Source organism: Varroa jacobsoni, unplaced genomic scaffold, assembly GCF_002532875.2.
Source record: "Varroa jacobsoni isolate VJ856 unplaced genomic scaffold, vjacob_1.0 scaffold_1152, whole genome shotgun sequence".
In the NCBI taxonomy this organism is placed as follows: domain Eukaryota; kingdom Metazoa; phylum Arthropoda; class Arachnida; order Mesostigmata; family Varroidae; genus Varroa; species Varroa jacobsoni.
The window spans coordinates 102,576-129,483 of record NW_019214054.1 but is presented as its reverse complement, the minus strand read 5'-3'; the positions used below and the strand labels follow the sequence as shown (position 1 = coordinate 129,483).

Below are 26,908 nucleotides of genomic sequence, written 5' to 3'. Positions count from 1 at the left end.
TGTCTGTAATGAGATTATTGTGTAATAACATTTTTACCATTGTTACATCAGTTAACTCAGTTGTAGACGAAGGCATATATCGGGATCCCGAAAGTGTGTCTGTGAACATACAACATAATACATCACTTGAGTTTTAATTTCGTTTCATTGAGCGACTGTCAAATTCCTCATATAATGTTAATAACTAGAACATCTGTAATATGTTACTAGTATTACAATGCATGAAATGATGTCAAGCTCTACATACAAATACGAGGAACAAGAAAATTGAAGAGAAAGTAGAAAGAAAAAAAAAAACGAAAAGGGTAAACAAAAACTTACGGTAACAATTTCAAGCATGGTCCGATACGTGGATGAATAAAAAACACATACAGATTAGATCCAACCAGACGATTAAGCACCAAAAAGTAGCTCAGATAAACGGCTTCAAAATGAGCATTGAGTAAAATATGAGGGACAAATGGACCTCTGAGGTCTTCTTTTCTGCAGTTCCATAACGATTAAACTTGTCGAGCGGCTATAACAAACGACTATAATTTTAACTAGATAGAAGTCATGGAATCAAGCGATGGAATACAACGATAATTTATTGTATTATAAAGCCAGATAGCAAACATCCCCTGGTAAATGTACCTTCTGCAAAAACTACCGTCAGCCACCCGAGCGAGAATCTGTTATATTTATTTAAGGTTTATTTTCTCTAAAACGGTTTACTGCTGAACTTTGAATGTTGTTAATTTTTAGCTCCTGTCTTTCAATTTTTTCAGCGTCCTGTTACTTTAGGTTAGGCGCAGCTTCTCCTGGTTATAAAACATGTAGAATCGGATGTTAATCTCTTCAACTTAAAATTAAGTTTATTTGGTTGGCATATACGAAGGATATGAAAACTTTCGATAGAAAAATTTCGTAAACACATCGACATTGTCATTCAAACAAGCGCGCATTTGCGCCGTTGAACAACCAAGTCCAGATCGCTCAATTAAATCGTTCCTGAAAGTAGTGCCCATTTTTAAAGTGGCGATAGTTTAGCCGGCATGGAAATTTAGTCGACAATATCTCGCTGTTACCCTATTCCTAATTGTGCAGGAGCCGTTGGTTGTCTGGAGCCTACACATAGGCCAATGAGTGGTTGAAGGCGGGGGGCGAGCAGTAGATTGTATCTAGGGATAACGCAAGCCTGGGAATTGTAGTTCAAGAACTTTTTGAGATAAGCGGACCGAAAAGCGCGTGCTGTTAGCACCAGCCGAGCTGCTCGTCAATCGCTTTAGTCTCTCTTTGTAAAATCGGCAGCGCCACGCCAGCTAAAGAACATACTAACATTTATAAATTCACATTTGTGCGCCTACACACAGACACACATATACTGAGATAGATTGATGCTCACACTGAGAAAAACATTTACTTTCCCAAAATACAATATCGCTATCGCAATCACGACAATACCCCGGAGTAGCTAGTGGACCCGGTGCAGGGAAGCAGTTCGAGCAAATGCTCCGCAGCGACGTAGTGTCGCATTTATTTTTGTTTATTTCAACTGACCGACCCCAATTCCAGCCCCGTGTGCCCTCCCGAAGAGTTCGTACGAGTGCCCGTAGCCTGCTGTATAGGGTCCATTGTAGCTGTGACCGTATAGCGATCTATCAGCTAATGCTGCCTCTGAATCTATGCGTGTGTACGCGTTGACTATTGCAATATTTCGGCCGCGACGCAGATGCTGCTTTTCCCGCTTGCCTCTTCCCTTTCGAGGATGAACTTTTACGCCTGATGCACGATAGTGGTCCGGCTGGCGCTGGACGCGAACCATTGTTCGAAAATGGAGGAGAATGAATTTGCCGCGGCCATCGACGCGGCCGGTCACAGTCGCCGCCTCGATGATCGCTCAATGCAAAGATGCTGTGGAATGCTTCCTCCTTAGCCATATACGCACCGGAACGCTGGCCATTGTCGCTCTCGGAGCAAAATTTCGAGACTTATCACAACGGGAACCGTCTAGCGCCTGGCTCTCGGAATCGCATCATCCCCGAAGTCAGCAGAAGCAGCAGTACGGTCGATATCTGTTATGTGCATAAAGATAAACGAAGAGGGAACAAAAACCTGAAGCAGAAAGGACAAGATGCTAACGAAACATTAGCAACGCGGCAGCACTAACAGCAACTGCGCCAGCGTTAGTCCAACGGGGGTATCCCACACACACACACACACACACACACACAAAAATAAATAAGTTACTTTTAGGGACAAGGCTAGGCCTCGAGGGGGCTTAAGGCGACCACCGCTGTTAGGGAGAGACTCGAGTGTGGGAGGCGAAATTGTGGAAAATGAGGCTCACGAGACTATGTCTACTGCGAATGTTGTTGAAGCTGCTACCACCGGCGGCCGTAGCCGTTGCTTGTTCGGCCCAGCTAAGTTCTGCCGGATTCAGGCAAACAGTGGATGCGAAATAGCCTCTGTAACTGTTTCTCCGACTGCGTATGGGTAGTGACAACGCGGCTATTGTTGCTTGTCAGAGATGTGACTCACCGATGTTGCCATAACTGACTGGACACAACAGTGTTTCTAGCCCCTCGTCCACCAAATGGACGTATAGAGCAGCCAATACAGACATGGGGCAGGTGGACAGGAGCGCAGTCAGTCAGTTTCGGGAAAATGCGCTCTTTCGTTTGACCACGTTGTAACAGGTCACCAACACTCATTCTTCGTTGCTCCAATTGACACTCATCGTCGTCTATCTTCCCGATATGACCTTGGATATCTGCGAGTTGCGGAGGAGTAGCGGCTCACACTGATCCTATGGTATTCTTAAAATGCCGCTAAATAAAGCTTACATTTGTGCTCAGCTTGTGACGTCTTGTCCCAAAGGCCCGCACTACACACTGCAACTGATGTCCCTAACGTCATTGGCCTTAATTCGTCATACGTCCGTACACTCGAAACGTCGTTGAAAAATAGTTATTTCATACGGAAGTCCCCTAAGAAGTAGAGTTCCGGTTGCGAGCAGTTACGCTGTTTCAAGCAACGCGTAATCGCTCGAAGCTCCGTTGCAAACACAACGGATTGGTCTATCAATAATAGGTAGATTTATTAGAATGCTGTACTTCGCGAAGTATCTGATTCGTTGTAGACAAGCACACGGAATTTGATCAGCTTAAATTCCCTAAGTGCTCCCAATAGCTATACTTCAATACGACCATTGGCAAGAGGCGATGGGTTCGTCAATGCGTGATGGGTAGGGCATTTTTCGTAGATCTCGTACCTTTTGAAAAAATATAGCAGTGCAGGATTTTTGCAACGGCCTGAAAACGCGTGGCTCAGATCGTCAATGATGGAAAAACACTCCGAGTATTGACATTAAGCAATACATAGTAACATCAAAAGAATACGTACTAGTCTAAAACACCACGTGGCGTCAACAATTTTGTCTTTGGACGTTTAAAATTATCCATATGGCTTACGATCGCAGAGAAAAAGCCCGAGGCCAACTATTTGTCACACTGGCGTACTAACAGTGACTAACAGATGTCCAGTCAACGACTCTATTCAGGAAGGAACGTAAATGCAAAATTATAATTAAATTAGCGAAATATGGCGCGTGTGCTGCATCTTTATCACTACTGCTGTTGTTACCAAGGTTACATTTATTGCCGTCCTCACAGCACGTGAAGTACATCCGTTTTCGAGTTGGCCTTAACGAAGTGATATGTATCCACTATCAGGAGCAAACATTTCTGTGCCAATAGGGTATTTGACATTTCGGCTAAAAGCCGCATATGGAAACAAGTCTCTGATGAAGAAAAATCAAGAACAGTTCGCCGATCGTTCGGTTTCTATGGGGCCATCGGCGATTGTTTTTTGTGATTAAACACATTCCATTATAAACATCAACATTAGAAATGAAATGACGAAAAAACCAAGGTGCTCCCTGGTACAGCCTGAAATTTGCACACAGTAAGTAATGGACGCTCGTTTCTTTCTATAAACTCATCAAATATCTTGTAGGAGTGCTAAAGCAGACGAAAAATTTAAAAAATTAGCACTTCTCTAGAGATATTCATGCCACTGGAAACACACTACTTTTTTTAACAATCATTTACCGCACTGATACAGTTATATCAATTACAACGTTATGCTCTTAATTCTGTGGGGTTTTAATATCTACGTTCCCACCGAATCTGGACAATTTCATTATGCAGATAGAGAAATTTAGTCACAATTGAGAAACTTTACCTCTTATCGTCGGCTGCTACGACGCCTACTCAGTACGCATCAACCTAGTTAGATGAAGCTTTATCGTGCACTCACGCATCCTGAAGATATAAGTTACTTGTACCGATTCCAAAAGTGAGACCAAAGTTTCCGAAAAAACTAGAGTGAATACTGCTATTTGAGGTTTTTCCGTAAAAATTTCGTATTTTTACACTTCTCTTTTGACCCGACGAAGTCAGAACGACTTTCGAAGGCGTAGTTCATGTATTGCTTAGAAAACTACACAGCGTTCAGAAGATTACATCGCGCTTGCTGGCGTGCTAAGTTCTAGCTTGTTGCAGTATCGCTGCCGTTTCTCCGTTCGTTTTAGCTAGGTAAGCATTAAGCACCTGTCTATATAGTGGCGTTGTCAGCGTGTTGTGAAAAGCTATGTCCGGTAGTAAACTGACTGCTCCGCTAGGGATCAAGGCGCTTGTGGAAAAGGAAAGGCTCTTAAGAACTCCTACGAGTGCGGCCATCACTTCAACTTCGAGTTATCGGAACATCAGTGAAAAGTAAAAGATGAAACGGCCATTAGTGCTATGGGCCCTTACTTTTTGCATTTCTATTTGTCGGTCGCTACCGCCTGTAGAGGCATCGTGGTCACCAGTGTTGTCTACCTGAATAACCTGCACTGCACCGCAGTGCTGAACTATGCTATGAAGTGCTATTTTTTTTTTGTACATCCAAATAGCTACGACTACGAATACAACTATGGCTAGTCTTCATAAATGGCTGAGCCATTCCTTCTGCAGCTAGCCACTTGCGGCGCCCTCCTAGAGGTTGGCAAGTCTCTGCTGCGATTCCCTCATCGCTCTCCTCCTCGTCTCCCGTACCCGGAGAACACTACTTATCCAGGAAGCACTCTTTTGCTGTTCGTGCGTTTGGCAACGGTGGTGGTGGTGGTGGTGGTGATAGTCCCGTTTTTCGCCCTTCGCGCTAATGAAGGCATCGCAACGGCCGCCTGCAACGGAAGGGAAGCTGCTGCTATCGTTACCTCTGCAATCGCCGTACTATTACGACAAGAGACTGCATGCTGTTCCAGCCAAAATGAATGGCCGACTATGGCGGCAAAGGCGAAGAAGGAAGGATAGAAGTAGCAGCCCAGAGAAAAAAAAAAAGTTGTAATTAAAAAATATCTCCATATTTGCATTAAGAAGTGGGACAGCGGCAGCGGCAGCAGCAGAAGCACGGCTCGACGCGGGGCTATGGATCGAAGGGAGAGGCGCCTATATAACGAGACGAGGGGAGGCAAGACGCTTGCAAAGAGCTAGAGGGACCTGAGCGAATGGAAGAAGCCGATCTGCTCCGCCGGGGCCCACCGGCGTGAGGCATGAATATGGCTATAGGCTGTACCGGAAGGGCACAGGCTATTAGGAGGGGATTACAACGAAGTGAAACGCGAAACGGAAAAGGGCAGGGGCTCAACGGCGGCAGAAAAGGCAACTACGGGAAAATGTCGAAGTGGGGCTGAACTGTGGGGCGGACCTGGATCCAAAACTGGCGGATCGCAGTAGCGCCGAAGAGTGCAGGGATGTAGTTTGGAAATAGGACAGGAACAGGTTGGTGTTGGTGAGACTACAGGGAAAGGCCGCAATGTATGGAGAGGGCCCACAATGAGTGGACGAGGAACATCATATGACCAAACCAAGCACAGCGAGTAATGCCTGGTGAGCACTGCGTGCTTGATTTTTTCCGATAGGAGCAATGAAGGAAGCGGAGTGTTGAGGTGAGCTAGGTGTGTATGCACCTCTGTCCAATACCGAACGAAAATGGACACGGTCTCGAGGGCAAGTTGAGGAATTGGAATCGGTCGAGAACGATGGCGACGAAGAGCAGGAGGCGGACGTGACACTTCGTTTGAAGAAGCGAAAGCGAACAGAAGGACAGCGGGGCAACTAGGAGAAAGGAAGAAGTACGTGCGGCAGACGCAAAATAGTACCTGCGACGACGCCGACGATGAGATTGATACAGAGGATGAAAAAAGGAAGTTGCGGTAGGAACTAACCAGTATGATGAACCGTCGCACGGGCCAACGGACGTGGTTCAGGCAGACTATGTTAAACAACTACGTCGCTTTAAAGCTACTCTGGTGCCGAAGGACAATAGCTACACAACTAAGTTTATCTGACAGGACAGCTAGATTGCAAAGGCTGGCGAAACTACTTAGTGCACTAGAGCCTAATAGTTAGGCTTAGTACAAAAAAAGGATGGCAAATAATACAAAAAGAGGAAAAAAGACAACTTTTGTTTATTGAATCTGGGAGTGTAGTGAGACGCTGAGTGTGAAAATGATAACTTACGCTATAAAATGTGTTTCCAGTGACACAGCTACACTACAACAACTATAAAGCGATTGGCTATTTCAACTGAAGAATACCGAAGAAACGCTATAGACACTTATTGGCTAGCGTTTTATAATAAGAAAATCTTTACATAAATACCATCTTATACCATATTACTTAATTCTCCTTATAATTGACTTGTCTCGCTTAATAATGATACATATCTTATCGTTATTATCATTCAACTATAATAATATAACAACGACGTACAATAGGCGAGATTTTCATTGATGGTCTTGATGTTGAACGCACAGACCGTCGCTCATGCCTTCATAAAGTTTGAAGGTTTCTAGTGAAGGTCTCGCCGTTTTTTGCTAAGTACTATATAATTCGCAATAAAAATAACCCAGTTCTTAGCCGAGTGACGATGGCGAGGTCTTAACATTATTTCCGATCAATACTGTTTCAAGGTTGCTAGATTTGTCCACCAGCTGTAATATTTAAGGCGAGCTATCCTGTTTGATACTTTCAGTACGTAAATTATTAATGGCATTGGTTGAAATTGTGTTGCGCTTTTTTTTAGGTCAGATTGGCCGAAGAGTTTCATAGACTTTCGACGAGTTCGAGTTCTTGAAGAAGCAAAAAACATTATACCTACGCATTGATTTATATCTACAGAACGGATACTGCCTGTTTAGCTTCACAGAAGGTTGCGTTCGTTTAATAGATGGGAATCGATACTATTCGGCGTACCTGCTAGAAGTAGTATTGGTGATGGTCATAGATCTACATCAGGCTTCCGTAGAAAAGCACTGTCGTCTGGATAGGTAATATAACAATAAGCCATTAGAAACAGTTATGAGAATAATATGATGCCTTATCGATCCATTCGATATATCCTATGTAAACAGATAAACAGTGAATAAAGGGTACCAACCAAGAGAGGCGGGCAATTGACGGCTCAGCGAGCGTAATCAACATGGACACAGCAGTTATTCGAAAGACTTTGCAACTGGTTCTGGTTCAACTAGGGCAATAAGTTAATGCACACATGCAAACCGTACCAACAACAATTACGGCAGCACTATGCGTTCGTAAACTATCGTCAAAATGCAATGTCCTAGTTAGTATTGAAGAAGGTTAATCAACTTCTAAGGGACCGAATCACAGTTTAAACACACAGTTTAAACAAGCTTAAGTGGCCCTAAGTCAATTTGGCCCAAATGCTAAGTAAACACAATTCAATCTTGCTTTTTGTCTTTATTTTCACAGATTGTGTACTAGCTTTGTGACGTTCATGGGACTTGAAGCAGCGATTTAAAACACCATACAATTAGGAGGAGCTAATAGATAAAGAGGAAAGAAAGCTTTGGTAGCAATATTTCACTGTTTGTAATTAGCGTTTATTATACTGATCTGGCTCATAAAAAATGAATCGTTTAAAAATTCACTTACATAACTTAACCTTAATTGACTGTCATAGATTTTTTTTAATCAATCCCCTTAGGAACCTTCGTGTAGGAGGAACCTTGGTGATTAACAGATATTCTATAATTTAGAAGATCCTATGTTGATCCTGTAAATATTTATTATTTTAATAAACTGAACCAATTTGTGTGGTTCATGTGAATGCACTTTCAGATCCGAAATTCTGTGCCGAACATTTTGGCCAATTGCCTAGTTGCTAAAAGTAGATAGTTATTTTTAAACAAAGATGCTTGCAATTTGTTGCATAAAACCAATGGTTTATGTAGGGAGCGTTATAATATAACTATGAATGTTGCTAACTTTCAACTACCGCGAGCAAACAGCGTAAAAAGCTCTTGGGCTAGCTAACAAAGATATTATAAATGTCTATAAAATTCTTTGAAAATCGCCGTATTCAATAGACAAAGATCAAAGTAGGTGACTATCGCCCGGTGGAGATATACTGATGAACGTGTCGTTCCAAAACTGATACAGGTGGCGCCCCCTTGTGAGGATAGAGAAAAACGCCCTGCTCAATAGCTTGCTCGAGCTGAGTGCCCGGAGCCGCTTGCTATGCTAGTTGCTCACATACAAAATATTTATGTAAATAATGCCCATATATACAGCACTAAGTACACGATATACGTATGCATGGTATTAAATAAAAAATAGTAAACAAATATGATCGGGAAAGCTGGTTGAAAAGCAGACATTTTTTTCGACATGAAGTTGCTCTTTAAAGATCTGAAGAATGAATTTTGGATTAAATGACAATCACATATAGCCTGAGATTTTGGCTACATCGTGAACCTCTGTTAGTTTATTTTTGAAAAAGTCAATAGTAATTTACACATCTAATGCTGTAACGTTAAATCGTTAATCTGTGTCTGGAGACACATGCGAGAGCAATGGCGTGTTGCTATGTAGGACCATGTTGCTCGTACATGGTTTGTGTTAAAAATAATCCTTAATACCGTTTAGAGTATAACAGAGGTAAAAAAAGTGACCACTGGTCAATGTTTATAATTGTCTGCCAAAAGGGTTGAGCTTTATGGGTGACAAGCGCTAGCTGGTTGTCGTCGCAGTAACTAGCTAATGTTCAAAAGATGCGAACACAAACTCCGAGCCATCGAACCAAGTCGGCTAGATGGCTCGAAGTCTGTGGCCAACTTCCAAATCGTCCTTGAAAGGGTTATATTATATTATCGTCTTCGCGACGAAATGATCCACAGTTCACTTAGCCTACCATCTAGTTCCATTGAGCTATCAAACAGCCAATAAATAAATATTGCAACAGCTTTTTTTTCAGAATATCTGTTTTCAATTTAATATTAGGTAAACGGCTGTTAAGCTATAGCTAGCTCACCCAGACCGTCGCAAAGTCGGATCGAGTTGGTCTGCACGTTGATGCCAACGTTATTTTTCCCTATTTACCTACCATTCGGCCATATATTTAGCTGTGCAGTCAATGTTAGCTAAGTTACATGTTTGAAGTAATGTTTCGACTTTAATTTAGTTCGTATATTTTTTTTACAAACCAACCAACGTATATTTAAAGGATGTCGTGAGAATCAGCTGAGACACCCGAAACTGGGTAATTGAGGAAAGCGTTCTAGCCGCTTGCCAATTTTTGTGCTCTATAATCAGTACAGTTTCTTCTCTGTTCTATTTTACGTCATAAATTATTCCAATATGTAAAATTAAATTATCTTTTCTTAGATATTAGACCTGATTTGGTATTTTCGCCGTTACGATCTACGATACGAGTAATGCTGAGCTGCCGCTCGCGTCACAACGCAATTCAGTTTTTTTTTTTGTTTTTGCCCGCCGCAGTTTATTCGTCTGTTTATAGAAGAGCAATGCCGAAAGCGCCACCATAGTCAACGTCGAACTTCAACAAATAAGCTGTCTCGTTCTGTATTTTCTCGCCGAATCGGCGTTTTGAGTTTTGATGGCACCGCAAAGAAAGGTGCCGATACACATGTAAAGTAGCTATTTTTGATATCTTACACTGGAGGAGAAACTTCTTGGACGATCGCAGCAAAGCACGACTTATATTCATCTCAATCATTGTACGATGCGTTCGTTTGTTGGATAGCTCGTGCTGTGCACTCCAAAGAGCTTAATTTGTTTGCCCTTGAAATAGGTATGCATATATTCCAAACTGAGATGTTAGGCCATAAGCGAGCAAGTGGCACAAGGCACGTCGAAGACAATACCATCTGTAAGCTTAAGAGCCAGCTTTGGCGGATGTAAACCATTAAATGTCATACCAATCAATATTTACCGGCGTGGCGACGAATTGACCATTTGGCCTTAACCTTCCCTCCAAGTAACAAGTCATCCAAACAGTGGGCAAAATGGAAATCGACAGCTTCACTTTCATCAAATTTAACATACGTGTATGTTTTCAAGGTGGGTGGTGGACCACATAAGAAAAAGCCGGATCCCAAGGCTACAATAGCTTCCGTACACTGGATTGTATGTATGTCCTATTTGAGTTTACTTTAACCCATATATGTGTCGAATGTATTCAATGTTAAAGCAAATTTATTAAAAATAGAGAACGCTAAATTATTATGCCATTAACTGAATTAATAACATTTATTAGCGCTATTACCATTCGTATAATATGGCTATCCGCTTCGTAAGGACATGTGCGTCTAGCCTATTTAGGCGATGCTACGATAAAGCGAGAATATCTGGAGCTTCTGCGAGTCATCTTCTTAAGCAGGGTTTCCCACCTTCTGTATATATTTCTGTCTGTTCTAAAGTATTCTAGAGGGTAAACGCCGCCGTGTCCGAAATGCCTAGAAAGATCACATTGATCCTAACTACTTAGTCCAAGGCAATCTCGATAGTTTGTCTCCATTCGGTCTTTAGCCATACATGTAGGCGCGCCATCCAGAGCTATGCACCGGCCCAACACCTGCAATGAAATATATCACATAATTTCTATCGCACTGTGCGAATATCGGTATAGGACTAAAAAAGGAAATTCTGCTAAAAAATTTGAGCTAGCTCTTGCAATACAATTTCCACTTTTCACCGTTTCACTCTGATCCGAATTCCCCAAATGCCAATTGTCCTTATTTTAACATATAGCAATTAATAGTATATTCTTTAATTTGGACTTTTAACTTTCTTTAACTTTTAACTGGAATCTATAATTTGGACTAGAATTTAGCTCTCAAACAGTTAACCTAAAGCAAGATGAATGCTTTCGTTTTGTCATACATTTTGTATGATAAACAAGCAATTAAATCAGTTACGCTAAATAGCCAGTCCCGAGATTTAGATGGTTGGAGCCAGTACATTTAAGGATATCACTCTGTTAAACTTCGCTATGTTTTCGAAGACAATTATCTGAATATAGAATAAATGATATCAACAGCGTACTTACAAACGCTTAATATGTTTAGAAAACCTTTTTCAATAATCTGCCCAATCGATTGGTACGGGATACCTTTTGCGGCATGAGTACGTCGATGTGGCAGACCTTGCCTTCTTCTATAGGAGGTCGAGTCTGAAGTGCAGCTGCAACTTTGGTTGGGTCACTACCCGGAGGCACTCTGCCCACAACTTGGCTCTGGGCTCCTGTTGAAGCTATCATTCGTATGAAGTCGTGCAAACCCTAAAATCGAACGATCGATATCGTTAGCAATTAAACCAAAAATAGGCACAATATCCTAAAAGCACAGATAAGCATCCGTTTCGGACAGAGTCTTAATAAGGACATAAAATTGTAAAAAATGATCAACTGTAACGTCCACATAGAGTTGAGTCACTATTTTACCATACACTTTTTGTGTTACCTTTACGGCCTGCACCTTGCCTACTCAGCTTCTCTTTTTTTACTACACACTTAATATTACGATTGCTATCATTGTCAGTGATATTATGAAACATATATACGCATACACTCATAACGAAGTCCGTCACATCACTTCTACGTATCGACCATCTGTTTTGACAGAGCGCCTTATTTGCTTCTTTCGAATTTATTCCCTTACTACGTAACTCTTTGGGTACGAGATATTTCGGTTCATTTCCCTTCGAATAACATGGACGAAGTTTGTATCACCTTGTCGCACCAAACGGGCATTGCGCTATATTCTTGTCAAGGATTTCACAGCATTATAGGGACACGTAAAAGGTTTAATACTTCGTTTTCGAAGCTATAAAATATATTGCAATGAACATTCTTTCCACCTGGTTCGTTCCCTTGAGACGCGGGAACGTCTCAAGCTCATTCGCAGGATTCGTTGACTCCGGAACAACTGTCAGCGCCGGTGCGACCACCGCAGCCACTACGACGATCGCCATTGGTACCGCAAAAACGGTCATTGTTTTCGCGTGCGACGGGAGCGTTTTTCTATGGGTCAAATAGTAGTATATCACTCGTTCGTAGAAGCAGCTCGTGCCACACCAGTGGCTTTCCTTTCAGGGGTCAAATTCGAAGTCAGCCTAACTGCCACGACTCAGGGGCCTCTTATATTCCGAGCGGCTCCCGGATTTTCTTGCCGGGAAGTTCCCGCCAATGGGCTGTGAATGTGTGTGCGCCTGCCTGTGTGTGTTGCGAAGAGGTAAGAGCTGAAAATTGTTGGAAAGGGACCCCAGCTGTTCTGACATGGAAGAAACAGGAAGCTTGGTAACTGAAGCCGCCAGCTGTCAAAGAAACAACCTCAAAAAGAGGCTATACGGGCCGGCTCGAGTTCGGTGAAACGCGTTGCTCCAGTTTGTCCTGTAGTTTCCCTGTCTTGCCAAAGAGAAACCTTACTTGCGGCATCTCGCCCAATGGTCTGCTAGACGGAAGTCGACGAACACCGGGGAGACCCTGCGAAACAAAACGCGAGTAGAGTGCGAGAATGTGAGCTAACGCCCAGTATAATAGTGAGCAATGAAGTTGTCCTTTCGAATCTAACCCCGTTTATTGAGCCCTTAGAGCTATAACCGCGCAGCATAACAGTGCATAACCTCTGCCCCCGAGAGGTTTGGAGGGATGGGAGGAGAGATAAGTACAATGCAGCCCTTCATCTTTTTGGCCACCCGGTCGACGGCTAATCCGATATTTAATTTCCGCACTCGTGGACGTTTGCAACTTTTGTTCAGATGCAGAGACCGTTTTCCAATTAAACTGCAGAAGCGTACATGTCTGCGCTTATGAGACAGAATGGCCCCGGTGCATTTGTTACCATGTAACTAACAAAGAGCGAGTCCTGCTTTACTACCTAAAAGGTCGCCATATGGAATGAAACAAACTAATAGAAGAGGAGACTGTTTTTCGTTTTTTCATATATCCGCTAAGAGGTTGAGTTGTTTGTGTATTTGAACGAGGTTATGCTACTAACATATGAGCAACGCACTACTACAAACAGAATATTACACGTAAACCAGAAGTAAACGAGAAAAAGGCCTTAACAGACTAACAACGTGTGTTCTCCAGTAGGCTAATAAAAAATTGTCGACTTAGAGCAAAATTAGTGAAAGATAGAACAAAAATGAAAGTTTTATTTGTACTGTCCTCATGTGTAATCTGGAAAAAAACATGACTTATTGCATGATTAAATTTTCTCCGCTGGCTTATGTTGTTTTTTAACTACCGATGTACCTGAGACTACCCACTTCTAATCGTTACGGTCCGCAAAAATACGGTGAGTGTCCTGAAACCCGTAATGCTTAGTATCAATAAAGCATCCTTATTAGCAAAGGATAGGGAAGTAAGTACATATAAAATTGGCAATATCTATCTTCAATGTCTATGTATGCGTTTATAGATATGGTGTAATTTTGATTTGCGATTTAAACATTTTTCAAGGAAATGGCTTACCTATTCAAATGCACAGAGACGGCAAATTGTTTTGCAAAGAATATTTAAAAGAAATAAGGCTCTATTTTAACTTTCACAATTGTTTTCGAATAACCATGCATGCCTATTACAGCTGCCTTTCAACTAATCAAGAAGCAATCGTGACTTACAGGATAGGTACAAGCTATACTTAAAAAAAGAGATATGATTCTTCACGTAACTTTGTTGTGGAGATTTCTTAAAATGTCACGTTACCAAAACTATCTAAGGTTTGATTCGATAATCTCACTGGGCTTCCACTTATTAAGAACCTAGAACTTCTTCGTTGCAAACAGCGGTAAAGAAGCGGGGAGCCGGACAACGACACGCCGCTCCACAGGTGTAAAACACTGATTATTGAGCGTTCTTGCATTTGTGGTATCTTACCTAGTTTGTACCATACTTCATATTTATCTTCCTTTTGGTGAAGATACTTGAGTATCTATTGCTGACTGCTGGCCCTTCAACAAACTCTTTTATGAACTTGTCGAACTGCTGTTAGGCAATTCAGCTGAGTACATATATATTATCTCACCCATGATGGCCTAGCTTGCCAGGAAGTGCCATGTCTTGCGCATTAGATGTTCGGTATTGGCGTATTTGTAATTGTTTTCGTCGATGTGCACCTCAGATCTCTGAAACCCGCGTTTGTCCTCATACCACTGATCGATCACATTAAAAACTGCTTCTGACAAATCGGTAACCATTTTCATATTTACGTTTTCTACGGCAGGGCCATTATACTAAGCTAGACCTACTCACAAAACTTATATACATTTGTAATGAATATATTGGTGACTGAAATTGTTCTATTGTTTTCTAAAACCTCGGAAAATATAAGGCTTCTTAGAGATTGTTCTAATATCAGATGAAGTAGTTCTTTTGCCTGTCATTTGCCACGGTTGTTTTAGCTGATGTTGTTAGTGTTAGAATTTTATTTTATCAATTATCCCTATCGCACTAGTGTTACAGACGAAAGTAGGTTATATATTCAGTTCCAACGAAAAAAAAAAGTCACTACTTGTGATAGTTTAAGTGATATTTTAAGTCGTACCTGTCTTAATGGGCATCTGTACCTGTAGGGAGCCCCATTAAGCCTCTCACTTCACTTGGATGGTGTGCAAAGCCTCATTGGCGATACAAACGATTCGAAAACTGAGCACAATCAACAATCTGTGGACGGACACCGTTGGCACGCTGTCCGTCCACAGACTGTAGCGGATTTGAATACAAAATGCATGGGAAAAAAATAAAAATATTATTATACACTTAAATGCAGCTACCTTAAACTACACCGCAAAGCACATGAACGCAAGCCAATTCGCTGTTAACAGGTAAGTTCAACTAGTTAGTTCAAAGGCTGAGCGTATTCACACGGTGAAGTTACCTTGTATTATGATCGAGTGCTGGTGTCGGAAGATCAATAAATAAAAATATTTGTAAACAAACGAAGCTTTGAACGATGATGAAATATTGAGTCTGGACAACTGCATATTGTCAATTCTATTAGAACCTCTAAAAACCAATCTAAATCTAAGGCGCTGGACAGCTTTGTGTCAGATCCACCTACAGGAGCTCGTTACTTCGATGAAGCAGTTGGCAGCGGTAAGCTTATGTAACACAGAATCTCCATCGAACTTTGGTGCATAAGATCGGTATAGATAATTCAAATATTAGAATGTTAACTCTTCGGCAGAGAAAGGGAGATGATTAACAAACTACTCCCTGTTATCAGAGCGCAGTATAGGGCATGAAAGAAAGGTTTCAATAGCCGTGATTAATTTTGGATTATATGGTCATTATCTGTTCTTTCTCTCATTATTCAGTTGCCGCACATTCACCAACAAGGAGTACTATAAAATTAAAGCGAGTAAGTCCACAAACGTTTACGCGCCCAGTACGCGATGTGACACTCAACATCTTGTACCTCGATCTACTTGTTCGGGTCGTGCCTTATAAAGGCGACAGCAATGGAGAGTCACCGAATACCTTTTTTGTTTGCTAAACAATACGACAGGGTGCCAAGATCTCTACTCCATGTTTCAAATAAGCGCTAAAATTGCTCAACGCCATCCGTGGTGGCTAGCCAGATCGAAATTGAAACGAAGATTGAGCGTCACACATTGTCTTCGCTCAAGCTATGTACGATCCTAAACAGAATAGCTTCGTAGAAGAACGTTCAACACTGTTTGCGCGTACGCAATAAAACAGAACTGTAAATGGTCTAACAAGCTTAACTGATAGAAAAATCTCAATGAGTATCTTAAATCATTTGCTTAGTGATACCAGTTTATTTGTGTGACAACGACCCTACCTCACACTAAAGAACAAGTTCAAGCCCTGGTGTGCATGAACCAAAAAGCTATCAACTTAAAAGGAAAACTTAAAATTATCACGGCAACATAAGATAGCTAAGTAAGTAAAAGGACAAATAGAATTGCCATTAATGAAACGTTGTTTTATTACTACACGGTAACAAAATTGCACCCGACCAGGCTGCTAATACTATAATAAAGTTGCTATTCACCATTTCGCTATACCTATGACTTTAAGAATGAGTAAAACTATATCGTGTCCCTTATGTTCATTGGATTAGTAGACGAACTAAACTTAATGAGATTTTTTTTTGTTTCGTTCGGAGGAAGAGTGTCGCTATTAGAGTCGGCTCAAAAATACAAGTCAAACAAAATGTAATATTTTATTCAATCTATACAATTATTCATTGACAATATTTTATACATTTCCTATCCGATGACTTTTTAACTCATTTTAGACTACTCATAAGTTACGCGACGTTTAAAAAATTGCCCAACTTAATTTGAGATCATTAGCTAAACTAGACAGTTTCAAAGGCAGCGTTCCATTGTTTTCCTTTCTTGTTATGTAAATGCATAGTCGGATAGTAAAGTTGATTATAAAATAAACCGAAATACTGTACGCAGTAATTCAAAACACGGCCGCACTATGGCACGTAGCCTTGCTTGCGCGTGCGCAGCAGCCTCGTTGAGTGACGAGCGATAGAATAATGCATTCATTTTTGGCACAGTCGTCTGCTAAGAACTCTGGATCGGCGGTCAAAGTGCATGAGTAGACCACCAGTTCTAACCGTGGAGTCGAACGAATCCGTTTGGAGAAAAACTTTCGTGTTTCAATCGTTTACTGTGTTTGCTGCTCCCTTTACCTCTGTCGACAATAGCTCAGAAGTCATGTCTGAGCAGGACACTAAAGCCAGGCTTGCGCAGGAACTGAATAAGGTACGTAGATGCTTATCTCACCAAACAACGTAAATACAATAATTAGTCATTCAAAAGACCGTTACCGCTTTGCCACTGGTACGTTGAAATCAACCCGAGTCGTCAGACGACAGAGTGATGTGTAGTCAACTGACAATTACAAGAATTACGACTAGAGTAGGTTAATCTAGCCCTTCGCTGGAAAATAAATCGTGCCAAGCTTTAACGTTGCTTAGCAGCTGATTAAATAGCTGTTATATCCAAGCAGAATCAATTCCAATATGAAATTTATTTATTGTATAATTTTACATTTTATTTTTTCTTTCGCTTATTTATTGTCTGTCTGTGTGTCAGTTGGCGTACACGATGAGGTCGAAATTATAGCCAGAACTTCGTCATAAATTATTTTTAGTTGTAACTTCGTCATATTCTCTGCTGTGTTATTTGGCCAGCGGTCAACCGGTAGTGAATAATATGAATATATATTTATACATATATATATGAAGAAAAATGTGAAATCACTGACGCATATTTAACTAAGATAATTGAAACATACGGTTTCATTTAAGTTTTGGACCTCGAATAGTTTGTTAGTTCGTTGAATATCTGGCCATATTCTTGTCGTACATAAAACGGTGTAATCGTTGCCAAAAATGCGTGGAAAACGGTTTTAAGTAATAACGTTTACGATTTGCAACATATTATTGAAACTGTAACTAGTTTAAGCCACAATACAAAGAAATCACACTATTTATGTGTATGACAAAAGCCACCTAGATTGTTTACGTACTCGCTAAAATATGAAAAGCTGTTTGAAACCAAAGATATGTTCAGCTATCTATATATAAATGAATATATAATAATATTCATAGTATTTTATTTGTTAATTGAGGCTCATAATAATACACGATAGTTTTTTTCCTGTATCCTATCTCATGTGTGTAGCTGATGATAACATAAAAATTTTAAGGAAACTGTTTAGAGGATGTTTTAATTTCAACGGATTTAGTTCTACGTCGTCACTGATAATTGTTCCTCATGCTTAGTAAAGTCGCATACAAAAGATAAAGTAACGACATGAAAACTCTTGTCGATAATTTTTAATAGTGCTTTTATTCATAGCTTAAGATTTGATTTTAATAGGTGCAACTTCACTGCAGTGTTCAAAATTCGAACTCTCGTAATTTATATCTGTTAAAACATCGGCTTTCATCTTTATGGCTGCAACGCAGAATATTTTTCGCAATTTTTGCAAGAATGATATTGGCGTTTAACTTAAAAATTTATTCTTGTTTGCCTAGGCCCGGAAACTCCTGTTGGCCGCTTCGGTTAAACCGTTTTGGAAAGAAATACCACTTGAGAAACGTTTGGATCTCGCCCGAACCCTCGCAAAGGACGAGAATATTAACTACTTGGCAGCCCAGATTCAATTAGCAAAACCCATCGCCAACGAGGTATTTATACGCCTTCATTGACCCGGAATTACTTAACTTAAATCAATTATTTTGACCCAAATTCACGCCCATCTCCAGGAACCATGGTTTCTGGTAGATATTATAAAAAATAGGTCTTTACAGTAATTATCATACAAACGTAACTGAAGGTGGGAAATCATCCAAAGATAATCGTTTTAGCCGCATGTGATAATATCTAATCTCTGTGCCGCGACTGGAGGGTGAATCTTTTCCGAACATGAATGTCAGGTGCAATCATGGTCATCATTTATGGCATATATATGAAAATAATTCATTATGCATGCAACAGATTCCACCATGGGACGATGACCGTGATCTTCATGAGTGGCTTGAATTGGAAGCAGAGGCAGTACGTGCAGAGCGTGCGAGACATGAGCGCGCCGCTGCACAGGCTACCGCGAGACTCCGGGAAGCAGAAAGACGATATGAACAATATGTCATTTCCAAACAGCAGGAAGAGGCTGCAGTGGATGCTAAATCAACTCAGTCTCGAAAGAGTGAAACTACTGGAAATCCACGTCAGGACAGCTCAGCGGTAAGTAATTCTTGTATACGGCGCAAGGAAACATACCTTTCTGTAGAACTGCGTAAGAAATAGCTAATACAATTTATATTTATCACCTACTTTTCCCCGTTTATCATTGTTCATATTGAACTATGATACTTTGAAAACGCCGTCTCTCCGTAAATGTCGAATTACTTGCTCTGGTTTCTTGCTTAAGCCAAAGCCGTAGTTTGAACGGAGCACTTCGCAAGCAGTAGCTTTTGTAGGCAGTCAGTAACTAGAGGTGCCACTGTATCGAATAGTCGTTCCGAAAACAATTTTATTTTTCTGTATTCATACCTATTTATGTAAACTTGTTTTTGTCGACAAACATCCAACATGTCTAGACGTGCGCGCTGCGATCGTCAGCCCGGATTCGTCGCTCACTCTCCAAAGACGACCTCAGCCGAAAGGGTTGTAATACCATTGGTGACAACCGAAAATCAACAACAGGTTCTCCTGGTCTTCGACGTCGACCCTCATTTGTTGCCGATACATCACAGTCGCAGATTGAGATTCACATGACCTGCTCGAACTGCCGAGTAAACAACGAGGCCATTATAAATACACAAGACCTTGCGGCGGTAAGTTGACTATGTGTAGCTAGAAACGCAGACATTGATCCAGATACGTAAATATTAAAGCATATTAGTGAGAATAGCAACGCTCTTACTCTTCATCATGATGCTACACCGACGATACGATTCTTCAGATTTGCATACGATGACGATAGACTATATTGTATGCTTAATACATGGTTTGCGTATTGAAGTATTGAACCTTTAAGTGTATACCCACATAATCGCCGCAAATATTATGTTTGGCCTTACAGATTGCGCAACCGTTGGATGATTTGGCTCTAAACAATGTGTGAGTTGGCCTTCTTAAGATGCTCTTGATGTTTTCAGGTCGGCATCTCTGTATTGTGTAATGGTATCAAGGTTACTAGTATATATAAGGATATGTGTATGCCTAATATCTTAGTAAAATTAAATTATTAGTAAAAAATTATTAGTATTCTAAAAATTATTAGTATTCTTGTTTATGTCTGCTGCCATTGATAAAGATAAAACGCGACGTAATCAGACATCAAGTGGATTTTTTTTCGCTACTTTAGGGTAACGTCGACTCCGCATGTGGGTCAACGGGTGCGTGAGAGGCTATTCAATGAGAATACCGTTGAAACTGCAATTTCTCGAAGAAGATCCTCGTGTGTTCATTTTGAGGACGAAAAGATCATCATGTTAAACAAGGACCGCACTTTTCAGATAGGTACCTTCGTCATCGAGTTTATATATGTAGTCTCTTGTGCATTTTAATCTCATCAATTGATAATTTAAGGTTTTGCAGAAAGAGTATTCATGCACCTCATTCTGGGTGCTTCTGCAGCTCATTTTCGCTAGCCAACCTACTGAAGACCATAAAACGATTCCGCATATGCTGAAGAAAGCTCGGATCGCCTATTATGTGACTCTTGGATTGAAAAGAACTAGGATAGTAGGATAATCCAGCATTATTGCCATCAACCATTGCTATACATCTACATTTTCAATATATTAAGATATATTTATTATCGATGTGTGCAAATAGGTCAAAAACGGTAATCAAAAACAGTCATCTTGCTTCGTACCACATATAGTTGATGAGGACGAGAACGGAAATATTAGAGGAGATGCTAGAGAGAGTGTGTGAACAATGCACTGGCACGAGGAAGATTATTAATATATTTACCGGCAAATAATTAAATATCGAAAATTATTAAATGCCTCATACTGTGGATACGACCCTTTGCAATAAATGCAGAAGACATTTTAAGTATAGTAAACCTAGATCGAGTCCTCCAACAAACAGCTTTAATCACTACCATAGGAAGGAAAAGCAGGTTTTCTAGAAAAGGCGAATAAGATACTAGGGTCTGCGGTTTTTCTTAGTACATGAAATTCTTAAAGGCATGCCGCTCGTAGAACGCAGTAAGTTCAGCATTGGACCAAAGCAAGTATTTATGCAGATACTCGGATGTCAGTGAAAGATTTGTGATAGTGCTACGTGGGCGTCATTAGTAGTTTCACAAAGCACACAGGTTTTGACCAAGGCCGCGTCTGCTTGTGGGCCTAGGGCAGTCCTTTAGATTTGATAAATGGCGTTGCATGCCAAAAAAATTACATGTGTCAGTATTTTAACGCTGAAAGAGTGAGGTCATTCAGCAAAAGAGCAAAACAGAACGATCCTCATATTTTTTTTCTATGTGTAGTCTCAATAAATTCGCTGAGGACAAAAAGTCAGTTTGCTTCACGGATGACTTGTCAGCGAAAAAGATGAAAGTTCTTAAATGACGCCTGAAACTACTTATATACTACAAGCAACTAATATAGCTCCACAGTTTTGAAATCGGTCAATTGATTTCTAGGCTAGTTACTATCATATGCGATTCACAAACAGGATCGACTTCTACTTGATTATTGAGTTCAGAAGCGTACGTTAAAACTGTTCAAGCATACGAATTATGTTCTTACATCTTATAAAGCAGCCCGTAGCTTTGAAGTGGGTCCCGGAAGTGTACCAGAATAAACTATAAGAGATAAGGGCCTAGCAAAGCGAAAAGCACAGGAAGTGATTTGCATGCAAAGTGTAGCGCCAGAGTACCGATGGGTCAACAGATATATCAACGATACGCGGATTTAGGTAGAAAATCATAGAATTATTCATCCTAAAGGGTCGCTCATGGGCAGGAAATCTTGACGGTAGATTAGGATGTGGCAGTGCGCTCAAAGGTAGCACACTATTTCTACAAGAAGTAAAAGCTTATGGAATGCTTATACTGCTGGAAAAAGGAACGGCAAACAGAAATCATAGCGCAGCAAAATGTGGGTGAATCTAAGTCACGACAATAAATTCACTGAACATTTCTCTAAGGATCACTGATTTCACTACGCAAAAGAACTAATTTTATAAACCAAATTGTTGTCGACATGTAGCAGTTAGCCCTAATTATAGACACCTTAAAGATATAAAGGGTGCCTGTTAGTTCAGTGAAAAAGTGGTATAGGGTTATACATGGGATAATTACCGAATACCCTAATGGAATTATTATCACATGATTCAAATGTATGTATATGGTTGTAATTTAAATGCTATATACATAGATATCGGGTCTTTGATTGAAAATACTAAATTCATTTACTAAGTTACTAGTGTATTGGTTTATATTAATTTACCAAATATCGATCCCCGGGTCTAACCTCATAGGCAACTTTTCTTTTGCCGAGAATTTTACGATATATCTAACATAAAGGGAGATATTGTAGCATCTATTTGATGCACAAATCGTGTAAAATTGGAGCATTCTGACAGATGGAGCTCTAATGAAGCTACTTCGGTAACTGTCGATCTGAAACGCCCTTCACACACATTTCTCGTTATTAGCCATAAAATATTTTCTGTCTATCGTTCACTTGAATTCGTATTTTGGTTTATATGCCTAAAACCGATTTTTTCTTCTCAAAAAAATGAATTTAGTCCAGCCTTATCTCTCATTTCCTTTTTCATCTGTAACGTTTATTACAGGAACGTCAGAAGACGGCGTAGAGAAAGAAAACCTAAATCCTCATCAAATCGAACGCCATAGACGGCTTGCTATGGATGACGTTGGTGATGGACCTGAGGAAGCTGTTAATCGAACTGTTGTCAAAGCTGATTCCTCTAGAGATTCCTTAACGAACAAGCCGGCCGACATCACTACAGTGGTTAGAAAGGCCAAAGCGACCATCGTTAAAGATCGTAATTTACAAAAAAGCGACACACGTAGCGCTCAAACTGTTGGAGTTAAAAGTGCGGTACCGCGGATAGCGCAACCCCGAATTGGGGGACCAGCTCGAAGCAGGCTTGCCACAGCCGGACCTGTTGCTGCAATCGGACAAGATCGCCCGCCTACGAGAAACCCTGCAACTGGCTCGACTACTAGTCGTATTGGCTTCGTCAAACCGGTTGGTTCTTTGAAGCTGTTCAGCTTAAGGTTTCTGATAGACCCTATCTGTAAATCGTAATTAGGTTCCCAAGTAAAAAGAGATTTAGTCAAAAGAAGAGTTATCCGTGCAATTATGAGATGTTATTGAGTCCTATATGTGCGTAACTCGATTAGATTGGAATCGATCTTTGGTCGACGTTTGGGCGGATTTTGCAGTTTGATTTAAAAAATCGACGTTGAGGAGAGGTTGGTGCATTGAATTCGCTTTGGGTGCGTGGATCGAAAGCTTATTTAATTACCAAACACAAGCCACCAGCCAGTCATAGAGAAGTTCCAAACATTCATAAACGTTAAGATTACTAGCATTGCTTGTTGGGATATTAGCAAACAGTAACAGTATAATAAGTGTGGACTTGTTAAATCATTGTCCGATTAACCATTCGACTTGGGAGAAATCCCAGCATAATAAAATGTCTTTGAAGAAGCTTCTGCTTGCTAAAACTTTACAATGGCACACTAAAGCTAATGAATCTGTTCAATATCAGTCATGAAGTATAAAAATAGACTATTGAAATCACTGTTTCATTAATTTATGGGTTTGTATAACCGCAGGGTAGGTTGTCAACTTATGATGTCTTATTCGGACAATTCCTAAGATTTAGCGTACATTGTTCGATGCAGTTTTTCGCACAAATAATTTTCTAAGGTTAAAAGGTATTTTTATTAATTTTAACAGGTGTTACCATCAAAGACTTCAGCTCTGCCTGGAGCAACAAGCAATCGGAGGCCATTTGGGTCTACCGGTACAAGGGACGTACCCAGTACTGGCTTCACTCGGTCCGGCCCTGGGGCCAAACCGTCAAAACCCGCAACAGGCCCAAATAGAGCTCCCCAAATTGGAAAACGTAGCTAAGAATGAGCAACGAGAAATGAGTTATTTAGAATGTTCAGAGTGGTGATATCGTATATTTTACAAGGACGTTTTAGTAACAACCAATGTTAGCTCTACAATGTAAAGAAAATTAAAGGGTGACGTTTTGTTTAATAAATTTACGCATAAGTAATATGTGAATAGCCTGTTAATCGGTTGAATTTATGGTTATTTAATGATATATTTAGATTTCGTGTTAAAGCCTACTGATTGTAATATGTAACCAGGTAAGTTAATTGTAATGCGTAAGAAGTGCACGATAGAATTTATGGTTGTAGTTCGCATCGGTTCCTGTATAGTTTTTTTGGACTTGTTTTACAGCTTGGGGAAATCAAAAGTTACATACTGAAGAACATGCGAATAACAGGATTGTATGCTTAACATCGTAGGCTAATCTGCGGTACTAAAATTAAAAAAAGACAATAGAAAATCTAACAATAGGGTCAATATTACCCGCCATAAGTCAGATGGGTGTATGATTTTTAGGCGCATAACATTTGTGAATTGCGTTGGTACATACCGGAAATTATAACCTACACTTCTACAAACTGATACAGTATTAAAAAGAACCCAAAGTTGAGTTGTTGTTGTTAGAAAATGAAGTGTTTTAGTGTAGTCTTCTATATACGTAACCGATTGGAAATTTCACCGTTTGCGTTTCAGAAGAGCTCTGCGCTTTGTATATTCACAAAAACATTGCCCATCAAGTTGCACCAATTCAGCATCCGAACCTACAATTCGCTTTGTTGTAAAGTGGGATCGCATTAGCCTAAAGCCTTACTTTTTCAATGGAGACGCCATATCTTCGACAGGCCTGGGTTCACAATTACCGCTCCTAACTTCCTTTCCTTTTTGATATTCGTCGTATTTTGGAGCAGATACTGTACTGGTATGCAGGCCAGGCACCTTAATAAAGATTGACGTCCAGACATTGCTTCGTTATTTGCAAGTACATCCTTATATTTTACGGTAAATTCAGGTGGCATTCATACCTTCGTATACAGATGTGTTCAGAGCTAGGAGCTCAGTAAGCTGCAGAAGAGAACGAGCTGAAACATATTTAAAATGCTTGGAAAACTGGGCTAATAGTAAAACTGATGCCACCAAATTTGCATTGTCGCTTGTTGCTTGTATATAAATTGTATATAAATGAGAACCGGCGACCACAATGATCACATGATGGCTGCGTATAGCAATGATCACCTAAACCGACATTCGGCTCAAACTCGCGAAATGTAACCGCATCTAAAGAAATAATTCCGACAAAATTATTCACAGACTTCCGGCAGGAAATTTTCGCTCTGCAAATGTTTCAATCTAACAGCATGTTAGAGTGGCGGGTATACTTTTTATAACATTAGAATCATATATTTATTGCTGTACTCCAGAATAGATTCAGACGTTTTGGATTTTATCTTGGCAATCTAACTGGCGATGGCCTGCGACGAAGAGAACTGGGAAATACGAGGTGTTCCAGCCTGCCGGGAGTACTATGTTGTTCTCTGAGTGTCATTAGTATTAAACGCCTTTAGAAATTGTAATATAGCAGTTCAGCCGATTATTGTTATCGCTTTCAGTAAACGACAATGGGCTACAAGGAACAAAGCAAACGACTTTGGCAAGCAAAAGAATTTTGGATAACTCAGAGAACACAGTTAGTATGATGACCTTCTAGGCAATCCATAAATTCACCTTCTTATTTCGAACGGCAGAGGATAATGGAATGGAACAGTATTACAAAAATTTAATGACTTTCTCCGAGAATACGAAATGTGGTCAAGCGACATAAAAGTTGCGTAGTTTGTAATTACGCTTTTTAAAGTTTAATGGCCAATATCTTAACTAAATGTGCAGATCAACTTAGCCTATGAAATCTTCAGATAAGTTCTTGAGCGTTACAATTGCATTGCATGTTATAATGCTGTATGAGATACCCATGTCGTTTGACGTAGCCAAATCAGGTCATTGCACCGACCAGCAAATAGCCACTCATTTCTTGCTCTTGTCATATTTTAGAGCTACATATAATCCATAATGATATTACTTTATATGCACGCGCCTCATATTAATACCTTTAGGCTATACAGTTCGTGCGAAAAATGAACCGATTATAATATTTTATTTTTCTTAATAATTTATTTTATTTTTATTAATAAGTCATCGAGGCTTTTCTGATTCTTTTTCTCAATTTGTCGGTGTTATAAACGCTGAAAAACTCTTCGTATGACTTCGCCAGGCGTGCTCTATATTCACTTGAATATTTTCTGAACAGTATGAGCAGAATATTTCTGAACAAACTCTGAGCAGTATGTACCAATTTTCATAATGGGCCAGTGCGGGAAATTCATGAAATAAAGACCATATTTAAAAAAATCTAAGAATACGGGGCTACAAGTCGAAACTAGTTGAAAAGAAAGAGAACTAGGAACAGGATTTAGAAAAAAAATAGAAAAATTTAATTAAAACGACTAAAAGCTTCTATCAAAGCTTACAATTTACAGTCATATATTTGTACAATTTTTTTAAGGTTTTTTTAAAATTTTATTTTATGATATGTCAAAATTGAGGCGTTTTGGAAAATAATACACCTACTCATAAACCAAAATTCAAGGTAAACTTTTGTCGTCCAAACAAAACAATGACAATAGCCTTGAAGGACAAAAAAGTGTCAACGATTCATTGTATAGACGACGACACTAAACTTATGACGCTTAAATAACAGTAGAACTTCCATTGCAAGTGCATTCAATGGTCTATCGTATGCGTATTAAAAGAACTAAATTTAGTAATCTTGAAGACTGAACATATCAGGTCCATCGCAAAGATAGCCTCTAGAAATAAATAAAACATATAATATAAAGTAATATAGCTTTATTAAACCAAGCTTGCTTGCAATATCAAGAGCTATATGTTCGTGTA

At 40.1% G+C, this 26,908-nt stretch overlaps 2 protein-coding genes across 2 annotated transcripts; one reads left to right on the top strand and one right to left on the bottom strand.

The window, feature by feature from the left end:
- Positions 1–10,383: 10,383 nt before the first annotated feature.
- Positions 10,384–24,150, top strand: LOC111267147 (uncharacterized). Its single transcript, XM_022845185.1, has 9 exons — positions 10,384–10,409; positions 16,889–17,096; positions 18,377–18,529; positions 18,840–19,085; positions 19,442–19,678; positions 19,927–19,964; positions 20,212–20,366; positions 22,659–23,077; positions 23,795–24,150. Exons 1-9 carry the CDS (start codon positions 10,399–10,401, stop codon positions 23,969–23,971), a joined length of 1,644 nt encoding a protein of 547 aa, XP_022700920.1. The 5' UTR covers positions 10,384–10,398; the 3' UTR covers positions 23,972–24,150.
- LOC111267148 (uncharacterized) lies at positions 10,569–12,482 on the bottom strand. The gene is made up of 3 exons (XM_022845186.2): positions 12,207–12,482; positions 11,461–11,628; positions 10,569–10,923 (listed from the first exon to the last, which is right to left on the bottom strand). Exons 1-3 carry the CDS (start codon positions 12,339–12,341, stop codon positions 10,825–10,827), a joined length of 402 nt encoding a protein of 133 aa, XP_022700921.1. The 5' UTR covers positions 12,342–12,482; the 3' UTR covers positions 10,569–10,824.
- Positions 24,151–26,908: the final 2,758 nt, after the last annotated feature.